Source organism: Saccoglossus kowalevskii, chromosome 8, assembly GCF_978046115.1.
Source record: "Saccoglossus kowalevskii chromosome 8, keSacKowa6.1, whole genome shotgun sequence".
NCBI classification, from domain to species: Eukaryota; Metazoa; Hemichordata; class Enteropneusta; family Harrimaniidae; genus Saccoglossus; species Saccoglossus kowalevskii.
In genome coordinates, this window is record NC_140648.1 from 38,677,233 (window position 1) to 38,700,018 (window position 22,786).

At 34.8% G+C, this 22,786-nt stretch overlaps 1 protein-coding gene across 1 annotated transcript in view; it reads right to left on the minus strand.

Annotated features, from left to right (window-relative positions):
- LOC144355845 (transmembrane protein 145-like) overlaps positions 1-22,786 on the minus strand; it is a 67,550-nt gene that overhangs the window by 8,871 nt on the left and 35,893 nt on the right. Inside the window, exons 8-12 of the mRNA XM_085502861.1 lie at positions 9,145-9,223; positions 7,978-8,147; positions 6,339-6,495; positions 4,983-5,103; positions 4,387-4,539 (exon numbers count right to left, since the gene is read on the minus strand). Coding sequence (XP_085358987.1) covers positions 4,387-4,539; positions 4,983-5,103; positions 6,339-6,495; positions 7,978-8,147; positions 9,145-9,223 — 680 coding nt within the window. The remainder of the gene's footprint in view (positions 1-4,386; positions 4,540-4,982; positions 5,104-6,338; positions 6,496-7,977; positions 8,148-9,144; positions 9,224-22,786) is intronic.

A 22,786-nucleotide genomic window follows, 5' to 3' on the forward strand; every position in this document is an offset into this window, starting at 1 on the left:
CAACACATGTTCAGACAACACATATAAATTACACCTGACAAGATAATAGCCAACACATGTTCAGACAACACTTATAGATTACACCTGACAAGATCACAGCCAACACATGTTCAGACAACACTTATAAATTACACCTGACAAGATCATAGCCAACACATGTTCACACAACACTCATAGATTACACCTGACAAGATCATAGCCAACACATGTTCAGACAGCACTCATAGATTACACCTGACAAGATCATAGCCAACACATGTTCAGACAACACTTATAGATTACACCTGACAAGATCACAGCCAACACCTGTTCAGACAACACTTATAAATTACACCTGACAAGATCATAGCCAACACATGTTCAGACAACACTCATAGATTACACCTGACAAGATCACAGCCAACACATGTTCAGACAACACTCATAGAATACACCTGACAAGATCATAGCCAACACATGTTCAGACAGCACTCACAGATTACACCTGACAAGATCATAGCCAACACATGTTCAGACAGCACTCATAGATTACACCTGACAAGATCATAGCCAACACATGTTCAGACAGCACTCATAGATTACACCTGACAAGATCATAGCCAACACATGTTCAGACAGCACTCATAGATTACACCTGACAAGATCATAGCCAACACATGTTCACACAACACTCATAGATTACACCTGACAAGATCATAGCCAACACATGTTCAGACAGCACTCATAGATTACACCTGACAAGATCATAGCCAACACATGTTCAGACAACACTTATAGATTACACCTGACAAGATCACAGCCAACACCTGTTCAGACAACACTTATAAATTACACCTGACAAGATCATAGCCAACACATGTTCAGACAACACTCATAGATTACACCTGACAAGATCACAGCCAACACATGTTCAGACAACACTCATAGAATACACCTGACAAGATCATAGCCAACACATGTTCAGACAGCACTCACAGATTACACCTGACAAGATCTTAGCCAACACATGTTCAGACAGCACTCATAGATTACACCTGACAAGATCATAGCCAACACATGTTCAGACAGCACTCATAGATTACACCTGACAAGATCATAGCCAACACATGTTCAAACAGCACTCATAGATTACACCTGACAAGATCATAGCCAGCACATGTTCAGAAAACACTTATAAATTACACCTGACAAGATCATAGCCAACACATGTTCAGACAACACTCATAGAATACACCTGACAAGATCATAGTCAACACATGTTCAGACAGCACTCATAGATTACACCTCACAAGATCATAGCCAACACATGTTCAGACAGCACTCATAGATTACACCTGACAAGATCATAGCCAGCACATGTTCAGACAACACTTATAGATTACACCTGACAAGATCATAGCCAACACATGTTCAGAAAACACTTATAAATTACACCTGACAAGATCATAGCCAACACATGTTCAGACAACACTCATAGAATACACCTGACAAGATCACAGCCAACACATGTTCAGACAACACTCATAGAATACACCTGACAAGATCATAGCCAACACATGTTCAGACAGCACTCACAGATTACACCTGACAAGATCATAGCCAACACATGTTCATACAGCACTCATAGATTACACCTGACAAGATCACAGCCAACACATGTTCAGACAACACTCATAGAATACACCTGACAAGATCATAGCCATCACATGTTCAGACAGCACTCACAGATTACACCTGACAAGATCATAGCCAACACATGTTCAGACAGCACTCATAGATTACACCTGACAAGATCATAGCCAACACATGTTCAGACAGCACTCATAGATTACACCTGACAAGATCATAGCCAACACATGTTCAGACAGCACTCATAGATTACACCTGACAAGATCATAGCCAGCACATGTTCAGAAAACACTTATAAATTACACCTGACAAGATCATAGCCAACACATGTTCAGACAACACTCATAGAATACACCTGACAAGATCATAGTCAACACATGTTCAGACAGCACTCATAGATTACACCTCACAAGATCATAGCCAACACATGTTCAGACAGCACTCATAGATTACACCTGACAAGATCACAGCCAGCACATGTTCAGACAACACTTATAGATTACACCTGACAAGATCATAGCCAACACATGTTCAGAAAACACTTATAAATTACACCTGACAAGATCATAGCCAACACATGTTCAGACAACACTCATAGAATACACCTGACAAGATCATAGTCAACACATGTTCAGACAGCACTCATAGATTACACCTGACAAGATCATAGCCAGCACATGTTCAGACAGCACTCATACATTACACCTGACAAGATCATAGCCAACACATGTTTAGACAACACTCATTGAATACACCTGACAAGATCATAGCCAGCACATGTTCAGACAACACTCATAGATTACACCTGACAAGATCATAGCCAACACATGTTTAGACAACACTCATTGAATACACCTGACAAGAACATAGCCAACACATGTTCAGACAGCACTCATAGATTACACCTGAAAAGATCATAGCCAGCACATGTTCAGACAGCACTCATAGATTACACCTGACAAGATCATAGCCAGCACATGTTCAGACAGCACTCATAGATTACACCTGACAAGATCATAGCCAACACATGTTCAGACAGCACTCATAGAATACCCCTGACAAGATCATAGCCAACACATGTTCAGACAACACTTATAGATTACACCTGACAAGATCATAGCCAACACATGTTCAGACAGCACTCATAGAATACCCCTGACAAGATCATAGCCAACACATGTTCAGACAACACTTATAGATTACACCTGACAAGATCATAGCCAGCACATGTTCAGACAGCACTCATAGATTACACCTGACAAGATCATAGCCAACACATATTCAGACAGCACTCATAGATTACACCTGGCAAGATCATAGCCAACACATGTTCAGACAGCACTCATAGAATACACCTGACAAGATCATAGCCAACACATGTTCAGACAACACTTATAGATTACACCTGACAAGATCATAGCCAACACATGTTCAGACAGCACTCATAGAATACACCTGACAAGATCATAGCCAACACATGTTCAGACAGCACTCATAGATTACACCTGACAAGATCATAGCCAACACATGTTCAGACAGCACTCATAGAATACACCTGACAAGATCATAGCCAGCACATGTTCAGACAGCACTCATAGAATACACCTGACAAGATCATAGCCAACACATGTTCAGACAACACTCATAGATTACACCTGACAAGATCATAGCCAGCACATGTTCAGACAGCACTCATAGAATACACCTGACAAGACCATAGCCAACACATGTTCAGACAACACTCATAGATTACACCTGACAAGATCATAGCCAACACATGTTCAGACAGCACTCATAGATTACACCTGACAAGATCATAGCCAACACATGTTCAGACAACACTCATAGATTACACCTGACAAGATCATAGCCAACACATGTTCAGACAGCACTCATAGAATACACCTGACAAGATCATAGCCAGCACATGTTCAGACAGCACTCATAGAATACACCTCACAAGATCATAGCCAACACATGTTCAGACAACACTCATAGATTACACCTGACAAGATCATAGCCAGCACATGTTCAGACAGCACTCATAGAATACACCTGACAAGATCATAGCCAACACATGTTCAGACAACACTTATAAATTACACCTGACAAGATTATAGCCAACACATGTTCAGACAACACTCATAGATTACACCTGACAAGATCGTAGCCAACACATGTTCAGACAGCACTCATAGATTACACCTGACAAAATCATAGCCAGCACATGTTCAGACAGCACTCATAGATTACACCTGACAAGATCATAGCCAGCACATGTTCAGGCAGCACTCATAGAATACACCTGACAAGACCATAGCCAACACATGTTCAGAAAATACTCATAGATTACACCTGACAAGATCATAGCCAACACATGTTCAGACAGCTCTAACAGTGTACACCCCGTGACTAGACCATAGATAGACTAAACCTTTTCAGACCACACTAATGAATTACACCCAAACTAGACTATAGGCAACACCACAATAGTTTAGAACATTATATCCATAGACTGCAACTGTACAAAGATATTACAAGCACAAATTTCAAGGTATATGCAGACTGTAGCAACTAATTGTTATACCACCAGGTGGTACAAAGATATTATACCTACAAACTATACAAAGATATCAGATCTACAGACTGCACCAAGATATTGCACCCACAGACTGCATCAAGCTAGGATTGTGATATATACATGTACAAGTACTTCATACAAACACATAGCTATGACAGTAATTATTATATACAAACCTGATTTTCTTGTTGACTACTAGACCAATCAGTGACAAATAGATCATTAAAACTGATATTGTTAATTGGGGTAGTTCCATTTCCAGCAGAAAACTGTCTTGGCGTACCAAAGTAAGATTCGGGGCATGCCTCTTGAAGTTGCATAGCATCAACCTGGATTGAAAACAATGAAGTGTGCAGTTTTCTTTACAAGTTCAGATGATGTAAAACACAAGTACATATTATTATTATCTATCTGGCAGTGAAAAGAGTAGAATTCACTCATCTCCAAAAAACTTTCAAAGGTGTGTTCGAATATGTTTGTGCATATACATTACATTTAAACACTTTACATTGATGCAGCGCAATAAATGATCGTACAGACACAAATCAGTTCTCACACTAAATATGACTGTAAGTACTCAAAGCATGCAGACAAAAATGTAAAATAATATTAGGTTAACATTACAATATCACAATTAAGGTTATTTGACAAATAGACAGGTGAATTGAATGAACATGAATTTTTCCTAACAAGGACCTCAAAATGTGCATTTGATAATTTCACCAATCATACATATTCAGACGATTTGATAATAAGATAAAATAAACTGTACCTGTGTTGTTCTTAAGTGAAATGGAAAATTCTTATTGGCAGCAGATGGCCTGGTTAATATCAAGAAAAATATATGTCCACCAAATATAACACTTCTTTCTATACCATTCACTATCTTAGCTCTAAAAAAAACATCAACACAATTCATCAATCCTGTCGTCAGTTTTTTAACTGTACATTTAACTGAAAATTGCTTAGCAAAATACACACAAATACCTTGGCTGAGATACACATTTGTAAATTAGAACATTTGGTAAATTTATACTAAAAGAACATTAAGTCATAAACAAAACCATCAGATTAATGTTCAATTTTGTTTCTGGATCTGTGAATGTTCAGTATGTTTTAGGGAATATAAGTATAGATTTGAAATTTACTTTTGACATATATCATTAAAGCACACTAAAGCATGTCAATTTTGTTTTGGAATCTGTGTAGGTTGAATATGGTTTTTGGTACCGTCAATCATCTTGGATTGGATTGTAACACAAATCAACTGTTATTGATATACTAGAACACAATTATCTGTGAACCAAACTTTGACCTAATTGAACAGCTTGAATTTTAGATATAAGCCAAAATGTGGGAAAAAGAACAAAATGGCTGCTGATGAGTATTTTTGACAAACACAAAATGGCCACCAGTCAGCCAATTTTGGGATATGCCTCAGTATATTAGGTGGTAATTTAAATTTCAACAGAAACAGCCAGCTTTAATAATGCTCTATACATATAAAAGATAGGTTATTTTTTGATCAAATATGGCTGCCATTTTGTGTATGAACAAAAACAAATTTGGGGCATATGTATACCATCATGTATTAACCATGCAACAAATTTTCCCATGAACTTCTAATATAATGCAACAGATGAACAAACTAATAGACAGAAACTAATTAAGTCCCCAGCCTTTTGAGAGGCACAACAACTTGCAAACTGAATGAGCAATTGCAAACACCATGAGTGAAGTGGTAGTTGCACTTTATACAAATTGTAAATACACATCTATATACCACACATACAAACATGTTGATATCCTAAAAAAATTAAGCCCAATTTGTGCCATAAGTTATAATTTTTGGCCTCCACTACACATTGATTTGCAATTCACGATATATTAATGTTTAATCCAAGTATCAGTATCAGTGCTAAGGTTTGGTAACCTGTATAATACCATAACTCCTTTCTTTACCCTAAGCCATGCAAACCATTATTTCATTTCTACTAGCTTGAATTTATATGAATTAAACTCATTGACAATTAAAAACGCAGTTTTACTATATTTAATTTAAAATCGTAAATCATGGTTTAGTTGGAGGCCATTTTCTTCATTAACATCACTGAGTTATAGTACTCACCTAATCCATTTGTCTAGAGAAAAGTTACAAATAAATATTGCAATAGGTGTTGCCAACCACCATGTTGTAAATATCAAAGAATATTTGAAATAAAATGTAGTTTTCTCTGGATATCGTTTAATGGTGATAAGTATAGCATACAGCATCCATATGTAACCTGAAAGTATAGAAATACACAATAATAGCATACATTTGTCACCATAACGCAATAAGTTACAGCGTGTTGTAATTTTGCGGTATTGCACTGGTATTTTCATTCTAAGATATTAGGAAAAGCAAATTCCAAATATGGAGTGATTGTGTAAGTGTCCTCTAATAATAAAAACAAACATAGCAGCCCCCAGGGTTTGACCGGACTCCACATAAAGTAACTTTTTGGATTTCAGCATTTCCATGAAATATTTAGGGAGGAAAAGATGTACCGGTATAATAATAAGGTTATTACGAGGATACCGCAAAATATGCAGTCAGACAGTGAGCTGTTGCTTCGAGAATTTTGAGATTAGGTACATGGCATAACAAATCAGGATATTCATTAAGTTCCAAATCATGCATAGCTTTAGCGTTTGCAAGAAAAATATATTTTTTATGGTTGGACGATGAAAGTTTCCGAGCTGTGGCATGGTTGTTCTTTCAAAGTCCACCATGCATGGTCGAAAACATGAAATGGAAACACAACACATCACAAGAAAATCAAAGCTTGACCTGTATCATGTGATTAGCAACTGGTTACTAGGCAAATTTAGATCTTATGCAAAGCAGGTTATAATTATTGACATATCCTGGAGAGCATATAACTAACATCTGATTCTCATTATCAGCAGTATGAATCTCCATTCTCTCCTCTTATTTCTGCATCTAAACAAATTTATTTGAAAATTGCACTTACTAGTCAAACTAAAATTGAACTAGTTTAGTTTACATTTCAGTTGACATCGATAAGACTCTCAAATTTGAAATAATCAGATGAAAATTGTTTGAGTTATTGTAAACACAAAAAGAAAACAATTTTAAGTGAAATTTACCAAATATAATTAACACATACAAAATTTGGCCAAGATCCCAAACTGGTTAATATGTAACGTAAATGTTTTAATAAGAGTTGATTAAAAAGCTTTGAGTCATTGTAACAACAAGAACAATTTTTACGACAGAGACAACAACAACAAATTTGAGCATACACAAAGTTATACAAAGTTAAAAGTTAAAATACAATTTTGAAGAGTACTTGAATGTGTTAAATTCAAAACAAAGAATTAATTTCTAAAAGCTGAAAACACCCCAACTGTTAAGAAAATATAATTTGCAGACATTGTTGTTTGCGTGACATAAAATATAATTCACCTTTTGGAATATCTGAAATATTAAACCCACCTAAAGAAGATTCTTTTTCAAATTTATTTAATGCAAAGTAGTGACAAAAATACAATACAGCTATTGAAGGATTTTATTAACACTTCATAGGAAATGAATATTCTTTTGATTTAGAAAATTGACATCCTGTTAATCTATTCATTTATATTCATATTGCTATAAACTGATAGAAAAATTATATAAGTATGCAAAGATATTATTATTAATATAATAATCAGATACTATATATATAGCAGTGATCTGACATGGATCATCGGTGACTTACCAATAAAATGAAGTGCTACAATACCATAACCAGCGGGTGATTCATATTTATATAGCACATCTCTTTCATCAAACACTGACTCTTCATATATGTATAAGATTCCATACGTGAATGTGAATAGAGACATATAGATGGTGATCTTGATAGCACCAGACTGGCTTATTGTACCTCTGATAACAAATTATTGAAAACAAGTCATTATTGTGAAACAATAAAGTGAAATCAAATTGTATGGAAATTGCATGTTAGATCTGCTTGTGTAATATTAGCAGAAGTATTAACTATGAAAATTTGTGCCTGTCTGCTACCTTGAATCCTGGAAAAATGAAAACGGACTTGGAATGTCATGTTTTGGCATAATGTTCATTAATTCATGAGACATGATGTGGTTAGTTTGAATGTGATTGGTCTAGTAGTCATTTCTGAGATAACTGGGATATTACAAGTCATTGGAAGGAGATGCTGAACTGTTCAAGTTACAAAAAAGTCCACTTTTGGGAAACTACGCCTAAATTGTAACTTGATGTTCAATTAATGGTTAACTGAGTAATGGGAAACATACAATGTTACAAAATAAAAAATCTATGTTGGTTTTTAAAAGTATGCATGGTTTCTAATATGCTGAGGTGGTCATGTTTGTAACTTGATGTTTTCGAAACTCAAAGTTTGTAATTCGATGTCCATAACTCAAACAATTCAGTAACTCCATTGGAAATGACAAAGTTTAATAATAAATTAATAATTTAGTGTCTTAGACATTTTGGAAGTAAGTAAGGAAGTTTTTGAAGACCACTATATCAAAGTAGGAAACTGTAAGTAGCATTACAGGTTGCATAACAAAGAATCTCAGTACATCAGTGGCGCATCATAACAGTGTGGAGGGCACACTAGTTTGTGGAAATGTTAAAATATTAGGATTCAAGAATTATATTTTATTACTAAAATGTCCCCCAGTCAGCTAAATGTTGTGCACATATGTTTTACAAAATATTTAAGGATACATACAAACTCAAATCAAATTACAAAGCAAACTGATATGTATTAGTAACATATCTTGTGTGATACCAAGTTTGAATATATAATCAGTCCAAGCACACCAGAAATACTATTAATGACATTATATGATTTAGTTTGAGACATGTTTATTGTAATTATGATGTGCCTTACCTGGTAATTGTGTATCCTTTGCCTAATAAGATGATGACTGATATAAATACTAGTAATGATGAAGTTGACAGAAGATTGGCTAAAACAAAATATAGAAAATCATTGATTATATTAAATACATGTAACTTCCATATGCGTCATGGAGCGAATTTAAATGTCAGAATAATACAGAAGGGGGCAAGGGGGGATAGCTGGTACAGGTTACAGGAAACAAGACATGAAATGTCACAGTCCTTGTTATTTGATTATAAAGTAGTACAAGGAACATCTGCAAACAGGTGAATAAATATGCACTCTTTGTGGGTACAAGTCATCATAAAGTGATTTCCCATAATCTAGTTTTGTACAGACAACTAAAAACTTCCACTGACCCATGTTCAGAATCTCAGAGTACACAAGTGCAACAAAACTATTTGTCATACATGTATACTCAAGAAACTGCATGCATAAAACTGAGTGAACCTTGATGTACATGACTTCTTTGTTACCCCGGTAATCAGGTCTTAGTATATTACCAGAACCTGGTTTTGTTTCAACATCACCACTGGGCATCAGAATCATTCTCATGTTGTCAAATACAATGTGTTATTAATACAGTAAGGTTTATTATTTAAAATGTATTCATTGTACATAGAACAACATCTGTTAATTTAAACAATTGTAAAAGCTATGTTTTCAGAGCAAGTACATGTAATAATTAAGGAAGCCAGTAAAGGTTGGTCTGCTCATAACCTTCAATGGAGAAGTAACAATAATTGTTTGAAGTCTTTTTAGTGCAGTGATATTATTGCATTTCAATCATTATTAATGGGTATAAAATACTGTAAACCATTTAATTTTCACTTCTAGATATATTCAGGATTCTACGAAATTTCAATAAAGTCCCTGACACTCCATGTTGTAGGAACCCAGAAAAAATTGCCTTGCGAAATTGAAGCAGTTCACAGCACCACTGTGAAAAAAAAAAAAAAAGTTTAAAATGAGTATTGTTAAAGATATACACATGTGGGTTCATAAGACATATGTACCAATCTGAGTGGTTCTAGAGATTAGTATCACAAGATTTTACTCTCCGTGATTCAATATCAGCCCTATGTATGTAAACGCTGTGTTGATCAGGCGAACTAATTGACAATGGCCCTACAGGTATCGCTATGCAATCACAGTAGTTTTGTATTCTTCTTGCATTTCGACCATGGAAAAATATTTGTTTTTGAGAGTGGACGAATTATTAGAAGAAAAACAGAAACTATTTTTTTTAGTATAAATTCTAGTAACTGAAATTGATAAAAGATTGATAAAATTTCAGCGAGGACTCCTGAAATTTCAGATCATTGGTACCATGTTTTTGGATACATTCAATGACCTGATACATAAAACCTCATTTTTTATTGCTCAATCACTTGACCCTGTATGGCACAAGATCGCAAACTTCTATCATAAAATTGGGTTATTTATTTGATGTAAAGAAACATGCATTCACAGCAGACGGAAATTCGTTTGAGATGTTACTGGATTTTTGTATTCAGTTTTCCATTTCAACCACCATCATCACTTAGTAAGCTGAGATCGTGCATTGGGATACTGACTGTGCATAAATGCGCAGTGTAGTGCCACCAGAAGACCGATTGTTAGAGAATATTTTGCACCATTACATCATTTCAAATATTATATTAATTCACAGACAACAAAATATAGATTTTCAATAACAGACAAGTTTTCCCACAGTTGTTGATTGTATGGCAATTACATGCCTTCGCCAGTTTTACTTTGGAAGACATTGGAAACAGATAACAGAAAGGGGCTACATGGCTACATCTTTTTTTTTTTTGAATGATTTTTGAATTTTTTTTTTTACAAATGTCTATTTCAGGGCAACACAAACAAAAACAATAAATGTGTAGGTAGGCATTTTAACAATTGCACAATTAATATTGAATGAAAACGTCATTACTGATATAAATCATTCTGTTCAAACAATTAAAAATAAGATCACATTTAATTTAGTCAGTTTTCATAATGAAATACATAATAACATGTATGTACTTATAAATTTGAATAAGGTTTAACAGCCTTTTCATTTAGTGCCAGTTTATACACCATAAAACCTCTGGTTTAGGTGTCACACTCAGAGAAGAGTGAAAGGCCTTTGGTTCATAGGCATCGCGAAATGTTGGAATTGAATCCCCCCCCCAAAAAAAAATTCACATAATGTAATATGCATTATTTATGTTAAAGTATGTTCTAAAATAAGTTTTGAATAAATACAAACACAAATACATTGCTTAGTGATTAGTACCGTACTGGTAGCAAATGATCACGGTCGCACAATCCGGTCATTCTGTGTTTCGCAAGTGAATAACTTACTTGTTTTCGAAGTATTGAAATTGTTGATAATTATTCAGTAATGATTATAATAATGCACAAAAATGTAATTCGTTGAATTTTTATGAATTGGAAGTAATATTCAACTTAGTTTCATCGTAAACGAATGATTTCGGTCGAACGTAAATGCTCGATGTGATACGATATCCCCCATGTTTTCAATACACGTGGCTCATTTAAATATGTTAATGACAGTTCAGTGACCGCGTGGTGAACGCAACGCGGTAGAGATTCACCGATGTTGTAGCAAGATCTTTATGCTTTGATTTTGACAGGGAAAATGGCATGATTTTTTTTAAAAATCAAACAATTAGTTGTTTTCAAAAAATAAACTGAGCATTCAAAGAAGAATTTAACATTGTTCACAGAAATAACAGCTCATTGTCGAAACGAAGCATACCCATTCAGGCCACAGTCAGCTGGCATCGGTGTCGCTGGGTGTATATGATAAAGAGAAGTTGTGGAATGTTCTACTTTCGCAGCCTAATCGCAGGTTTTTCGAAAAACGTGAAAAAAACACAAGAATTAGTAGAAATGTTCCTGTTTTGGGCGGATTATTGATAGAGAATAATGTCTTTATTACAAAAATGCTGAAAAACCGTGAGTTTTGCCTTAGTTATTTTTTTATCGTCGAAAAACTGCGAACTCGGCAAATTTGGTTGCACAACTTCCCTCTATCATATACACCCAGCGACACCGATGCCGGCTGACTGTGATTCAGGCTATTCACAATAAACATCATACTCTTGAATAGGTGTCAATGACTACGGTAATATATAAATTAGACTCTTTTAGGCATCAGGAGAGAATGAAATATCCAAAATATTAAAAACAAAACTACCGAAAAAAACGCAGGGCGATTTTATGGTCCGTTGCAGACTACTCGAACGACACGCGTTGTCACTGTACATCCGCCATGTTGAATCACAGGAGATCGGCAAAATCTTTATTACAACTAACAGTTTAATGCTCACAACATAAAAAATATGAATATAATCATAGGCAATCTGCTATTATATAATGAATAAATTGAACGACACAAGGACACCCCTCCCCCTCGAGTTGTGGATATTTCGGAAATCGCGACACAAGCAAAAGATACGGATAACGATTTACTTGAAAACTATGTCCCCATGTACAATAATTTGACAGGGTATACAATTTACAAACTAGTTTCGTAGATTGGAGACAATTGTTTGCTTTTTTGACTTTTTACAAGAATATAAAGCTGGCAATCATAATATTCACGTCCGTACGTCACGGAATGTACACCAATCGTACCCCAATATACATTCAATTTTGCTGAAACTGGAGAACTTACCTTTGCATCACGTCTTTTATGCCGCCTTCTTGAAGTTCTTGAAATCAAATAAAGTTACTAGTTCTTCTAGTAACTGGTGAATGAGACCACTGAGCCGAACAGAATACATGTATAAACAGTACTACATGGATAATAAATTGCACGCAATGGAGAAATCACGTGCCGTAATAACAGCAGCGTTACTCACAGATCTAATCTACTGTAAAATATTTTATTTCAGCTGGAATTATCATTCGCTGAAAAGACTTTTTCTGGGTGTTTTGTATTGAATTTATTTTCATTGATTTTTGACAAGTTGACTGTAAAATATAAGAAAAGGGTATATTCGCTGGATTTTATTTTAACTGAAACATTTCTTCAGCGAAAATAGCAAAAAAATGTTGCAAGCAAAAATAAAGTATTTTACAGTAATTAATTTATTCTGAGCATGCGCAAACGTTCTGTCAATGTTGCCGGGAGAGGTAATTTTTGATGAAAATCGTGAAAAAGACCCACTTGGGATTTTCAGATCTGGAAAAAAAATTACGTGCATACTCAGCAGAGACTTGTTCATCAACCTGCCAAGTTTCACTGATATCTGCTGTAGAATTTCTGAGAAAATGTTGGAGACAGAAAATGGAATATGGAAAATGGACATTTGACATAACCTGAATTATAAGTCCCCTTTTCAGGCTGCACCTGAACGGGGACTAATAAATCAAAGAAAGCTTAGGAAGAACTCCTGTGTGCTGAGAGTATTGGAAACACATTAAAAATTAATTCAAATTAATTAATTGATGGAAAAGCTGGAAACTAAATATGCAAATCAGGAAATTAATATGATTTGTGTAACAGACCATCTGTGTACTAAGTTTCCTTGAAATTAGTACTTCAGATATCAGTGTGAAGCTTAAAATTGGTTAATAAGGCAAATTAAGAAATTAATGTGTACAGATTTTAACCCAAAATTAATCAGATCTGTCTATTGTCCTAGAGCATCTATGTACCAAGCTTCATGTTCTAATTAGTACTTGAAATATCAAAAGTTGAAAATCAAATTAGGTAATTAATATGTACTTATATTACCCTAAAAACTATCAGTTCTGTGCAGTGTCCTATGACATCCATGTACAGTCAAACCTTGATTATCCGAACACCGATTATCCGAATTACGGATTATCCGAACATGTTTCCAAAGTCCCATATGAAATTTATTTACCGAACAGGACTGCATTTTTTAGCTCCATTGTTTGTTAACAAAAGATTTTAAGAATGGGGTTCTTGTTACCTCTTTGTTTTGACGGACTTGCTAAGTTACGTCTTTTGTTTATTTTCGCCTCAAGTTTCTACTGTCGATGGGTTCCGAAACTTTTTCATCAATTATTTTGAGGACGATGGTCCGAAAACTACAGCGAAATCGTGACGTAACGTGAATAGAAGCTGTAAATACAAGTGAACTAATTATTAATTTTGTTTATTTTAGTTTCAGATCGTTTATGTTTGTTAGCTACTATGTCGTATGTAGTTTTGGTTTTAAAAAGGAGTTTTTGAATAAAGCTGGAAACCTCCCAGTGGATACACCAGAAAAAAGATTCTCCGGAATACAGATGAAATTATTGGATTGAAAAATGGTTGGCTGTGCCCAGCAGAGCTGATATGATTGTTTTTAGCCTGTTAGAATCAATTTTTTGGTCAAAAAATAAAATGCTGTTGTATTGTCTACAAGGATCACCCCCTAGGTACATGGTTTTATAGTTCTAAATCTGTGAAGGGAACAAAATATAAAACTGTTTTCACAGCAATTAAGACACATTGGCAATTGTTAATAGAGCTTTTAACTGCAATTTCTATAGTCAATCACAAATAACATGTCCCACTCATAAAAATGAGAAAAAAATGGGTAAAAAAAAGGTTTTACAAATTTAATTAGTTATTTATTATTGAAGTTTGTCAAAATCTACTTGACATCGTATCAACATTGGATTAAAAATATCCCCAAAATAAGAATTTTCACATATTCAGAGATATTTGTTTGAATCTGTTGGATAACAAATACATGTCACACTTGTAAATTATGACAATGTGATAAATTCTCGTTTACCACTGAATAACATTATGAAAATGCTTATTCTTCAAATGTTTTTAATCAGATGACAATAAAATACAAAGCCAATCTGATTATACCAACTTCACACTGCTATTATCAATGGCACATTCAGTCCTCTGTACCAGTGCTTGATGAGCTATTCTCAATTATTGCATCAGACTCTATACTGTCAGTGCTAACACTATCACTATCTGTATCAGCAAAGTAATGAATAAAATGTCTTTCAATATAACTACTCTCATCTTACAACTGTGATATAATACTTTGTCTTTCAATTGATTTATTTCCAGACTTGAAGCAAAATCTTCATAAAGTTTCACCCGTCTGCATACATTGTGTGTTTCTTAAGTATGATACAAAATAACAGAATGAGATGGTTTGTCATCTCTCCCAAATTCCTGTACATACAACTCCATCAAATAAAGGACCACAGTGAATAACATGATGAAAATTTTTCATATCAATTAATACCCATTCTAAGAGTTGTTGTACAAAAAATAGTATGCAACTCTGTATGCGATACTTTCGTCATTTCTTTTAAGTGAGACTCTTATACCACAGAATCAGTTTCGCTGTGATACATCCCAATGTAAGAAATTGAGGCAGGATATTCCCTTCAACGTAATCATATAATCTAGATGTATAATAAAGTGATGAACAGTAGACAAGTGTATGTGGAAACTGGTCAGTTTCCTCTCTCAACTTATCAACCATCCAGTAAAAAGTTGAGGGGATATCACATACAATTTTCAAAACACCATATATAACATTAGCCTTATTGGGACAAACATTTATATTATTACAGTCTGAAATGGAGACTGTCCTTGATCTGTGACTGTAACAATTTGAATGCTGTTGCGGTCAATGCACATCAGGAAAATAGGATCATAGTTCTCCTAAATAGGAAAAATACACTCTAAGTGCACATTCCTGCTCTTTGCGTCTGCCTTTGTTACTTTGAGCAATAGTCGGCTTTCCCCTGTAAAGAGCAAAAATGAAGATACTCAACATGTGTAACTTAATTTAATATAGATACCGGTAATTCATTTTTCCTCTGTCTTAGGGGCTTGAGGATTTGAAACTTGGAAGGAGTGTGAACAAATTTTTGTAAAGCATTATTTAACTAATTTGTACCATGGCTGTCACAAATTGGGCAGTTTTGGCAAATCAAATAGTTATACGTGTAGTTTAAAGTAGAGAATATCACCTGCGCATGGCAGATGGCCATAGCGTGTCATTGTTCACAAATAAGCATCTACTCATAAGCCTAAGCATTTTTAACGTGTTGTTTATTACATTCGAGACTCAATTCCTGCATGTGCACAGGTGACAATCCTCACGCTTTAATTTGTAGCAAATTTGATGATGCCTATGCTTTGATCTCATATTCGATGGTTATGGCTTTAAACAACAAATTCTAAAACGTTGTGGTACAATGTGTTGTTAATGAGTGATATACTCACCACTTTGGAACTGTATGAACTTCATCAACCACTAATAAAATGATCTTGTTACCATGTTTTTCCTTTGGCGACCAAAAATATATTTTGGCAGGTCAGCATCGAGATTTAATTTTGTTATTGTTGCTGCTGACAAACCACAATTTCTGATGAAAAATATCTAAAGAAAAAAAGAAGCACATTAACATTAATTTGTAATTAATCAAGTTTGTATCAATCAACTGAATTATTTTTTTTAGAGGGAAGTAATTTAAAAAAGTAGAATTCTACTAAAATCATTTAATTAGGTACATAGGTACATACCTGGTCTTTTATCAGGGACACCAAAAGACCAACTGATGGAGCAATCATAATTGTATCACCTTTAAGGTGATACAATTATGATTGCTCCATCAGTTGGTGATTACCGGTATAACATTGAAAACATTTCCCATATCCAGTTGGCAGAATTGCAAGTACATCATTTTTACCTAAAAAGTACTTTATAGTCAATTTTTGTTCTCCTTTCAACTGTGTGGGATTGACACCAAACTTCTCACAGACCTTAAAATTAAATAGTAAAAAAGTAACATAGGTCACAGTCATGTATAAGTAGTACCACTCGAGCAGTGTATTACCAGGTTTTTAATAAGACAATAACACGAATCGAAAGATAACTCTAACTACTATAGAACAGATGAGCATTGGTCAGATGCATTTGTTTGTGGGCTTAACTTTTTAATCAAATAAACTGATGTGACTATAGCATAAGGGGATGTTTATTATTTTATCAAATAATGTAAGATACCAGGTAGTTCGAGATGTACACTCTATCCCTGGTCTGGAAATGAGGATAGAGGGATTGTGACAGGGAGTAGTATTAGTGAGATCCTAGTTTATTAGGGGCCCAAGCCTGTAAGGCGTGGCCCCTATTCTTATTGTCCAGTTTTTTCTTTCTTCTTTCTTTCTTCCGTAACTTTTTTCGTCAAGCCGTTTGAGAAAACCGATGAACAGAATGATCTGATAATGCTCTATTCTGATAGTCCCTAATGTGAACTGGTGCAACGTGCTTTCAGAATTTAGATTGGTCAATTAGTTTGGCAGCCATATTGGATTGAAATAAAACCGGAAGTGGCTGTTTGACCACTTTCTGAGGGTCTAGGCGTCTAGATTTTTTTATGGTATATAGTACAACTCATGTGTAATAGATATCAGCAATAAAAACTTTAGCGGTCACGTGACTTTTCCCGCCATTTTGTTTTTCCTAAAAACGGCAAAAAACACTTGAAAATCTTCTTCTTCAGAACCACCTAGCAGAATGCTCTCATATGTTGTATTTAGCTTCTATATATGAATCCCATTTACGTTTGAAAAAAATATTACGATTGGTCACGTGGTTTGGCCACCATTTTGGATTTCTTCTAAACAGGAAGTAGTTTTTTACTCTGGCAACACTTGAGGGAATATTTTCAATTTTGCTTCATGGCATCTGTTTATCAAGCCCTTTCAGAAACCTAAAAAAAATTTCAGATCAGTCACATGGTTTGGCCGCCATTTTGGATTTTAAGCAAAATTTACCAAAAGTTTGGGTATTTGTTTCTCAGAGATGATTCAACCAATCTACTAGATGTTTCTATATTTACCATGCCTGGCCTTAGCTGCATACGAGAAAAATAATATTATTTTTATCAGTCACGTGGTTTGGCCGCCATCTTGGATTTTGTGAAAATAGAAATTATGCAACTACATGTTTTGTATTAGTCTGATTTCTTTCAAATTTTGTATGTGCATTTGTGTCATCAGATGCATCATTTTGCCCCAATAGCACACTGCTAGGCCACGTGGCTGGGCACCCATGGGGTGGGGGCTTCTAACCTCATTAATATGCATAACTGATATATGTCAAGTTCTATTGCAGTTAGGGAGATGAAACCTGTGTTATTATGACAACATTAACAAAGTGATTTCATTAAAATGACAGATGACCATATATGGTCATGTTAACTCATTAATATGCATAACCATTATATCTCAAACACTGTTGTAGTTAGGAAGATGAATCCTGTGTTATTATGACAAGAGTGAACAAGAGATTTGATTAAAATAACATATGACCATATATGGTCATGTGAGCTCATTAATATGCATAACTGCTATATCTCAAACACTGTTGCAGTTAGGAAGTGGAATCCTGTGTTATTATGACAACAGCGAACAAGAGATTTGATTAAAATAACAGATAACCATATATGGTCATGTGAACTCATTAATATGCATAACCATTATATCTTAAACACTGTCGCAGTTAGGAAGATAAATCCTGTGTCATTATGACAACAGTGAACAAGAGATTTGATTAAAATAACAGATAACCATATATGGTCATGTGAACTCATTAATATGCATAGCAGTCATATCTAAAACTGTCGCAGTTAGGAAGATGAATCCTGTGTTATTATGACAACAGTGAACAAGAGATGTGATTAAAATAACAGATGACCATATATGGTCATGTGAACTCTTTAGTATGCATAACCATTATATCTTAAACACTGTTGCAGTTAGGAAGATGAATCCTGTGTTATTATGACAACATTGAACAAAAGATTTGATTAAAATAACAGATGACCATATATAGTCACGTGAGCTCATTAATATGCGTAATCGTTATATCTCAAACACTGTTGCAGTTAGGAAGATGAATCCTGTGCCATTATGACAACAGTGAACAAGAGATTTGATTAAAATAACTGATAACCATATATGGTCATGTGAACTCGTTAATATGCATAACCATTATATCTTAAACACTGTCGCAGTTAGGAAGATAAATCCTGTGTCATTATGACAACAGTGAACAAGAGATTTGATTAAAATAACAGATAACCATATATGGTCATGTGAACTCATTAATATGCATAGCAGTCATATCTGAAACACTGTTACAGAACAGGACATGTAACTAGTGTTATTATAAAGACATTGAATGAAAGATGTAACTGACATTAGAAATGGCTATATATGATTATGTAATCTCATTATTGTGCATAAGAACATGGCTCATTATATATCCTGAAAACCATATTTCGATAACCAAAGCAGGTAAATACATGGTACCAACTTTATTTCGACCTCATGTTACTGATAATAAGAGCTACCTGATTGTCTAACATGTGACCTCATTAATTATGAAACAGAATCTTATCAGCTTGGGCCCCGGTGATGCCGCTTGCGGCTTTAATTTCTTCTTTCTTCTTTCTTTCTTTCTTCCGTAACTTTTTTCGTCAAGCCGTTTGAGAAAACCGCTGAACGGAATGGTCTGATAATTTTCTATACTGATAGTCCCTAATGTGAACTGGTGCAACGTGCTTTCAGAATTTTGATTGGTCAATTAGTTTGGCAGCCATATTGGATTGAAATAAAACCGGAAGTGGCTGTTTGACCACTTTCTGAGGGTCTAGGCGTCTAGATTTTTTTGTGGTATATAGTACAACTCATGTGTAATAAATATCAGCAATAAAAACTTTAGCGGTCATGTGACTTTTCCCGCCATTTTGTTTTTCCTAAAAACGGCAAAAAACACTTAAAAATCTTCTTCTTCAGAACCACCAAGTAGAATGCTCTCATATGTAGTATTTAGCTTCTATATATGAATCCCATTTATGTTTGAACATTTTTTTACGATTGGTCATGTGGTTTGGCCACCATTTTGGATTTCTTCTAAACAGGAAGTAGTTTTTTACTCTGGCAACACTTGAGGGATTATTTTCAATTTTGCTTCATGGCATCAGTGTATTAAACCCTTTCAAAAATCTTAAAAAAAATTCAGATCAGTCACATGGTTTGGTCGCCATTTTGGATTTTAAGCAAAATTGACAAAAAGTTTGGGTATTTGTTTCTCAGAGACGATTCAACCAATCTACTAGATGTTTTTATATTTACCATGCCTGCCCTTAGCTCCATATGAGAAAAATAATATTATTTTGATCAGTCACATGGTTTGGCCGCCATCTTGGATTTTGTGAAAATAGACATTATGCAACTACATGTTTTGTATTAGTCTGATTTCTTTCAAATTTTGTATGTGCAGTTGTGTCATCAGATGCATCATTTTGCCCCAATAGCACACTGCTAGGCCACGTGGCTGGGCACCCATGGGGTGGGGGCTTCTAACCTCATTAATATGCATAACTGTTATAACTCAAACACTGTCGCAGTTAGGGTGATGAATCCTGTGTTATTATGGCAACGTTGAACAAGAGATTTGATTAAAATAACAGATGACCATATATGGTCATGTGAACTCATTAATATGCATAACCATTATATTTTAAACACTGTTGCAGTTAGGAAGATGAATCCTGTGTTTTTATGACAACAGTGAACAAGAGATTTGATTAAAATAACAGATGACCATATATGGTCATGTGAACTCATTAATATGCATAACCATTATATCTTAAACACTGTTGCAGTTAGGAAGATGAATCCTGTGTTATAATGACAACAGTGAACAAGAGATTTGATTAAAATAACACATGACCATATATGGTGATGTAAACTCATTAATATGCATAGCAGTCATATCTGAAACACTGTCGCAGAGCAGGACATGTAACCAGTGTCATTATGAAGACATTGAATGAAAGATGTAACTGACATTAGAAATGGCTATATATGATTATGTAATCTCATTATTGTGCATAAGAACATGGCTCATTATATATCCTGAAAACCATATTTCGATAACCAAACCAGGTAAATACATGGTACCAACTTCATTTCGACCTCAAGTTACTGATAATTCAAGCTACCTGATTGTCTAACATGTGACCTCATTAATTATGAAACAGAATCTTATCAGCTTGGGCCCCGGTGACGCCGCTTGCGGCTTTAATTAGGGGCCCAAGCCCGAAGGGCGAGGCCCCTATTCTTATTGTCCGGTTTTTTCTTCTTTCTTCTTTCTTTCTTTCTTCCGTAACTTTTTTCGTCAAGCCGTTTGAGAAAACCGCTGAACGGAATGGTCTGATAATGCTCTATACTGATAGTCCCTAATGTGAACTGGTGCAACATGCTTTCAGAATTTTGATTGGCCAATTAGTTTGGCAGCCATATTGGATTGAAATAAAACCGGAAGTGGCTGTTTGACCACTTTCTGAGGGTCTAGGCGTCTAGATTTTTTTTATGGTATATAGTACAACTCATGTGTAATAAATATCAGCAATAAAAACTTTAGCGGTCATGTGACTTTTCCCGCCATTTTGTTTTTCCTAAAAACGGCAAAAAACACTTAAAAATCTTCTTCTTCAGAACCACCAAGTAGAATGCTCTCATATGTAGTATTTAGCTTCTATATATGAATCCCATTTATGTTTGAACATTTTTTTACGATTGGTCACGTGGTTTGGCCACCATTTTGGATTTCTTCTAAACAGGAAGTAGTTTTTTACTCTGGCAACACTTGAGGGATTATTTTCAATTTTGCTTCATGGCATCAGTGTATCAAACCCTTTCAGAAATCTAAAAAAAAATTCAGATCAGTCACATGGTTTGGCCGCCATTTTGGATTTTACGCAAAATTGATAAAAAGTTTGGGTATTTGTTTCTCAGAGACGATTCAACCAATCTACTAGATGTTTTTATATTTACCATGCCTGCCCTTAGCTGCATACGAGAAAAATAATATTATTTTGATCAGTCACGTGGTTTGGCCGCCATCTTGGATTTTGTGAAAATAGAAATTATGCAACTACATGTTTTGTATTAGTCTGATTTCTTTCAAATTTTGTATGTGCATTTGTGTCATCAGATGCATCATTTTGCCCCAATAGCACACTGCTAGGCCACGTGGCTAGGCACCCATGGGGTGGGGGCTTCTAACCTCATTAATATGCATAACTGTTATAACTCAAGCACTGTTGTAGTTAGGATGATGAATCCTGTGTTATTATGACAACCTTGAACAAGAGATTCGATTAAAATAACAAATGACCATATATGGTCATGTGAGCTCATTAATATGCATAACTGTCATATCTCAAACACTGTTGCAGTTAGGAAGTGGAAACCTGTGTTATTATTACAACATTGAACAAAAGATTTGATTAAAATAACAGATGACCATATATAGTCACGTGAGCTCATTAATATGCGTAATCGTTATATCTCAAACACTGTTGCAGTTAGGAAGATGAATCCTGTGTCATTATGACAACAGTGAACAAGAGATTTGATTAAAATAACAGATAACCATATATGGTCATGTGAACTCATTAATATGCACAACCATTATATCTTAAACACTGTCGCAGTTAGGAAGATAAATCCTGTGTCATTATGACAACAGTGAACAAGAGATTTGATTAAAATAACAGATAACCATATATGGTCATGTGAACTCATTAATATGCA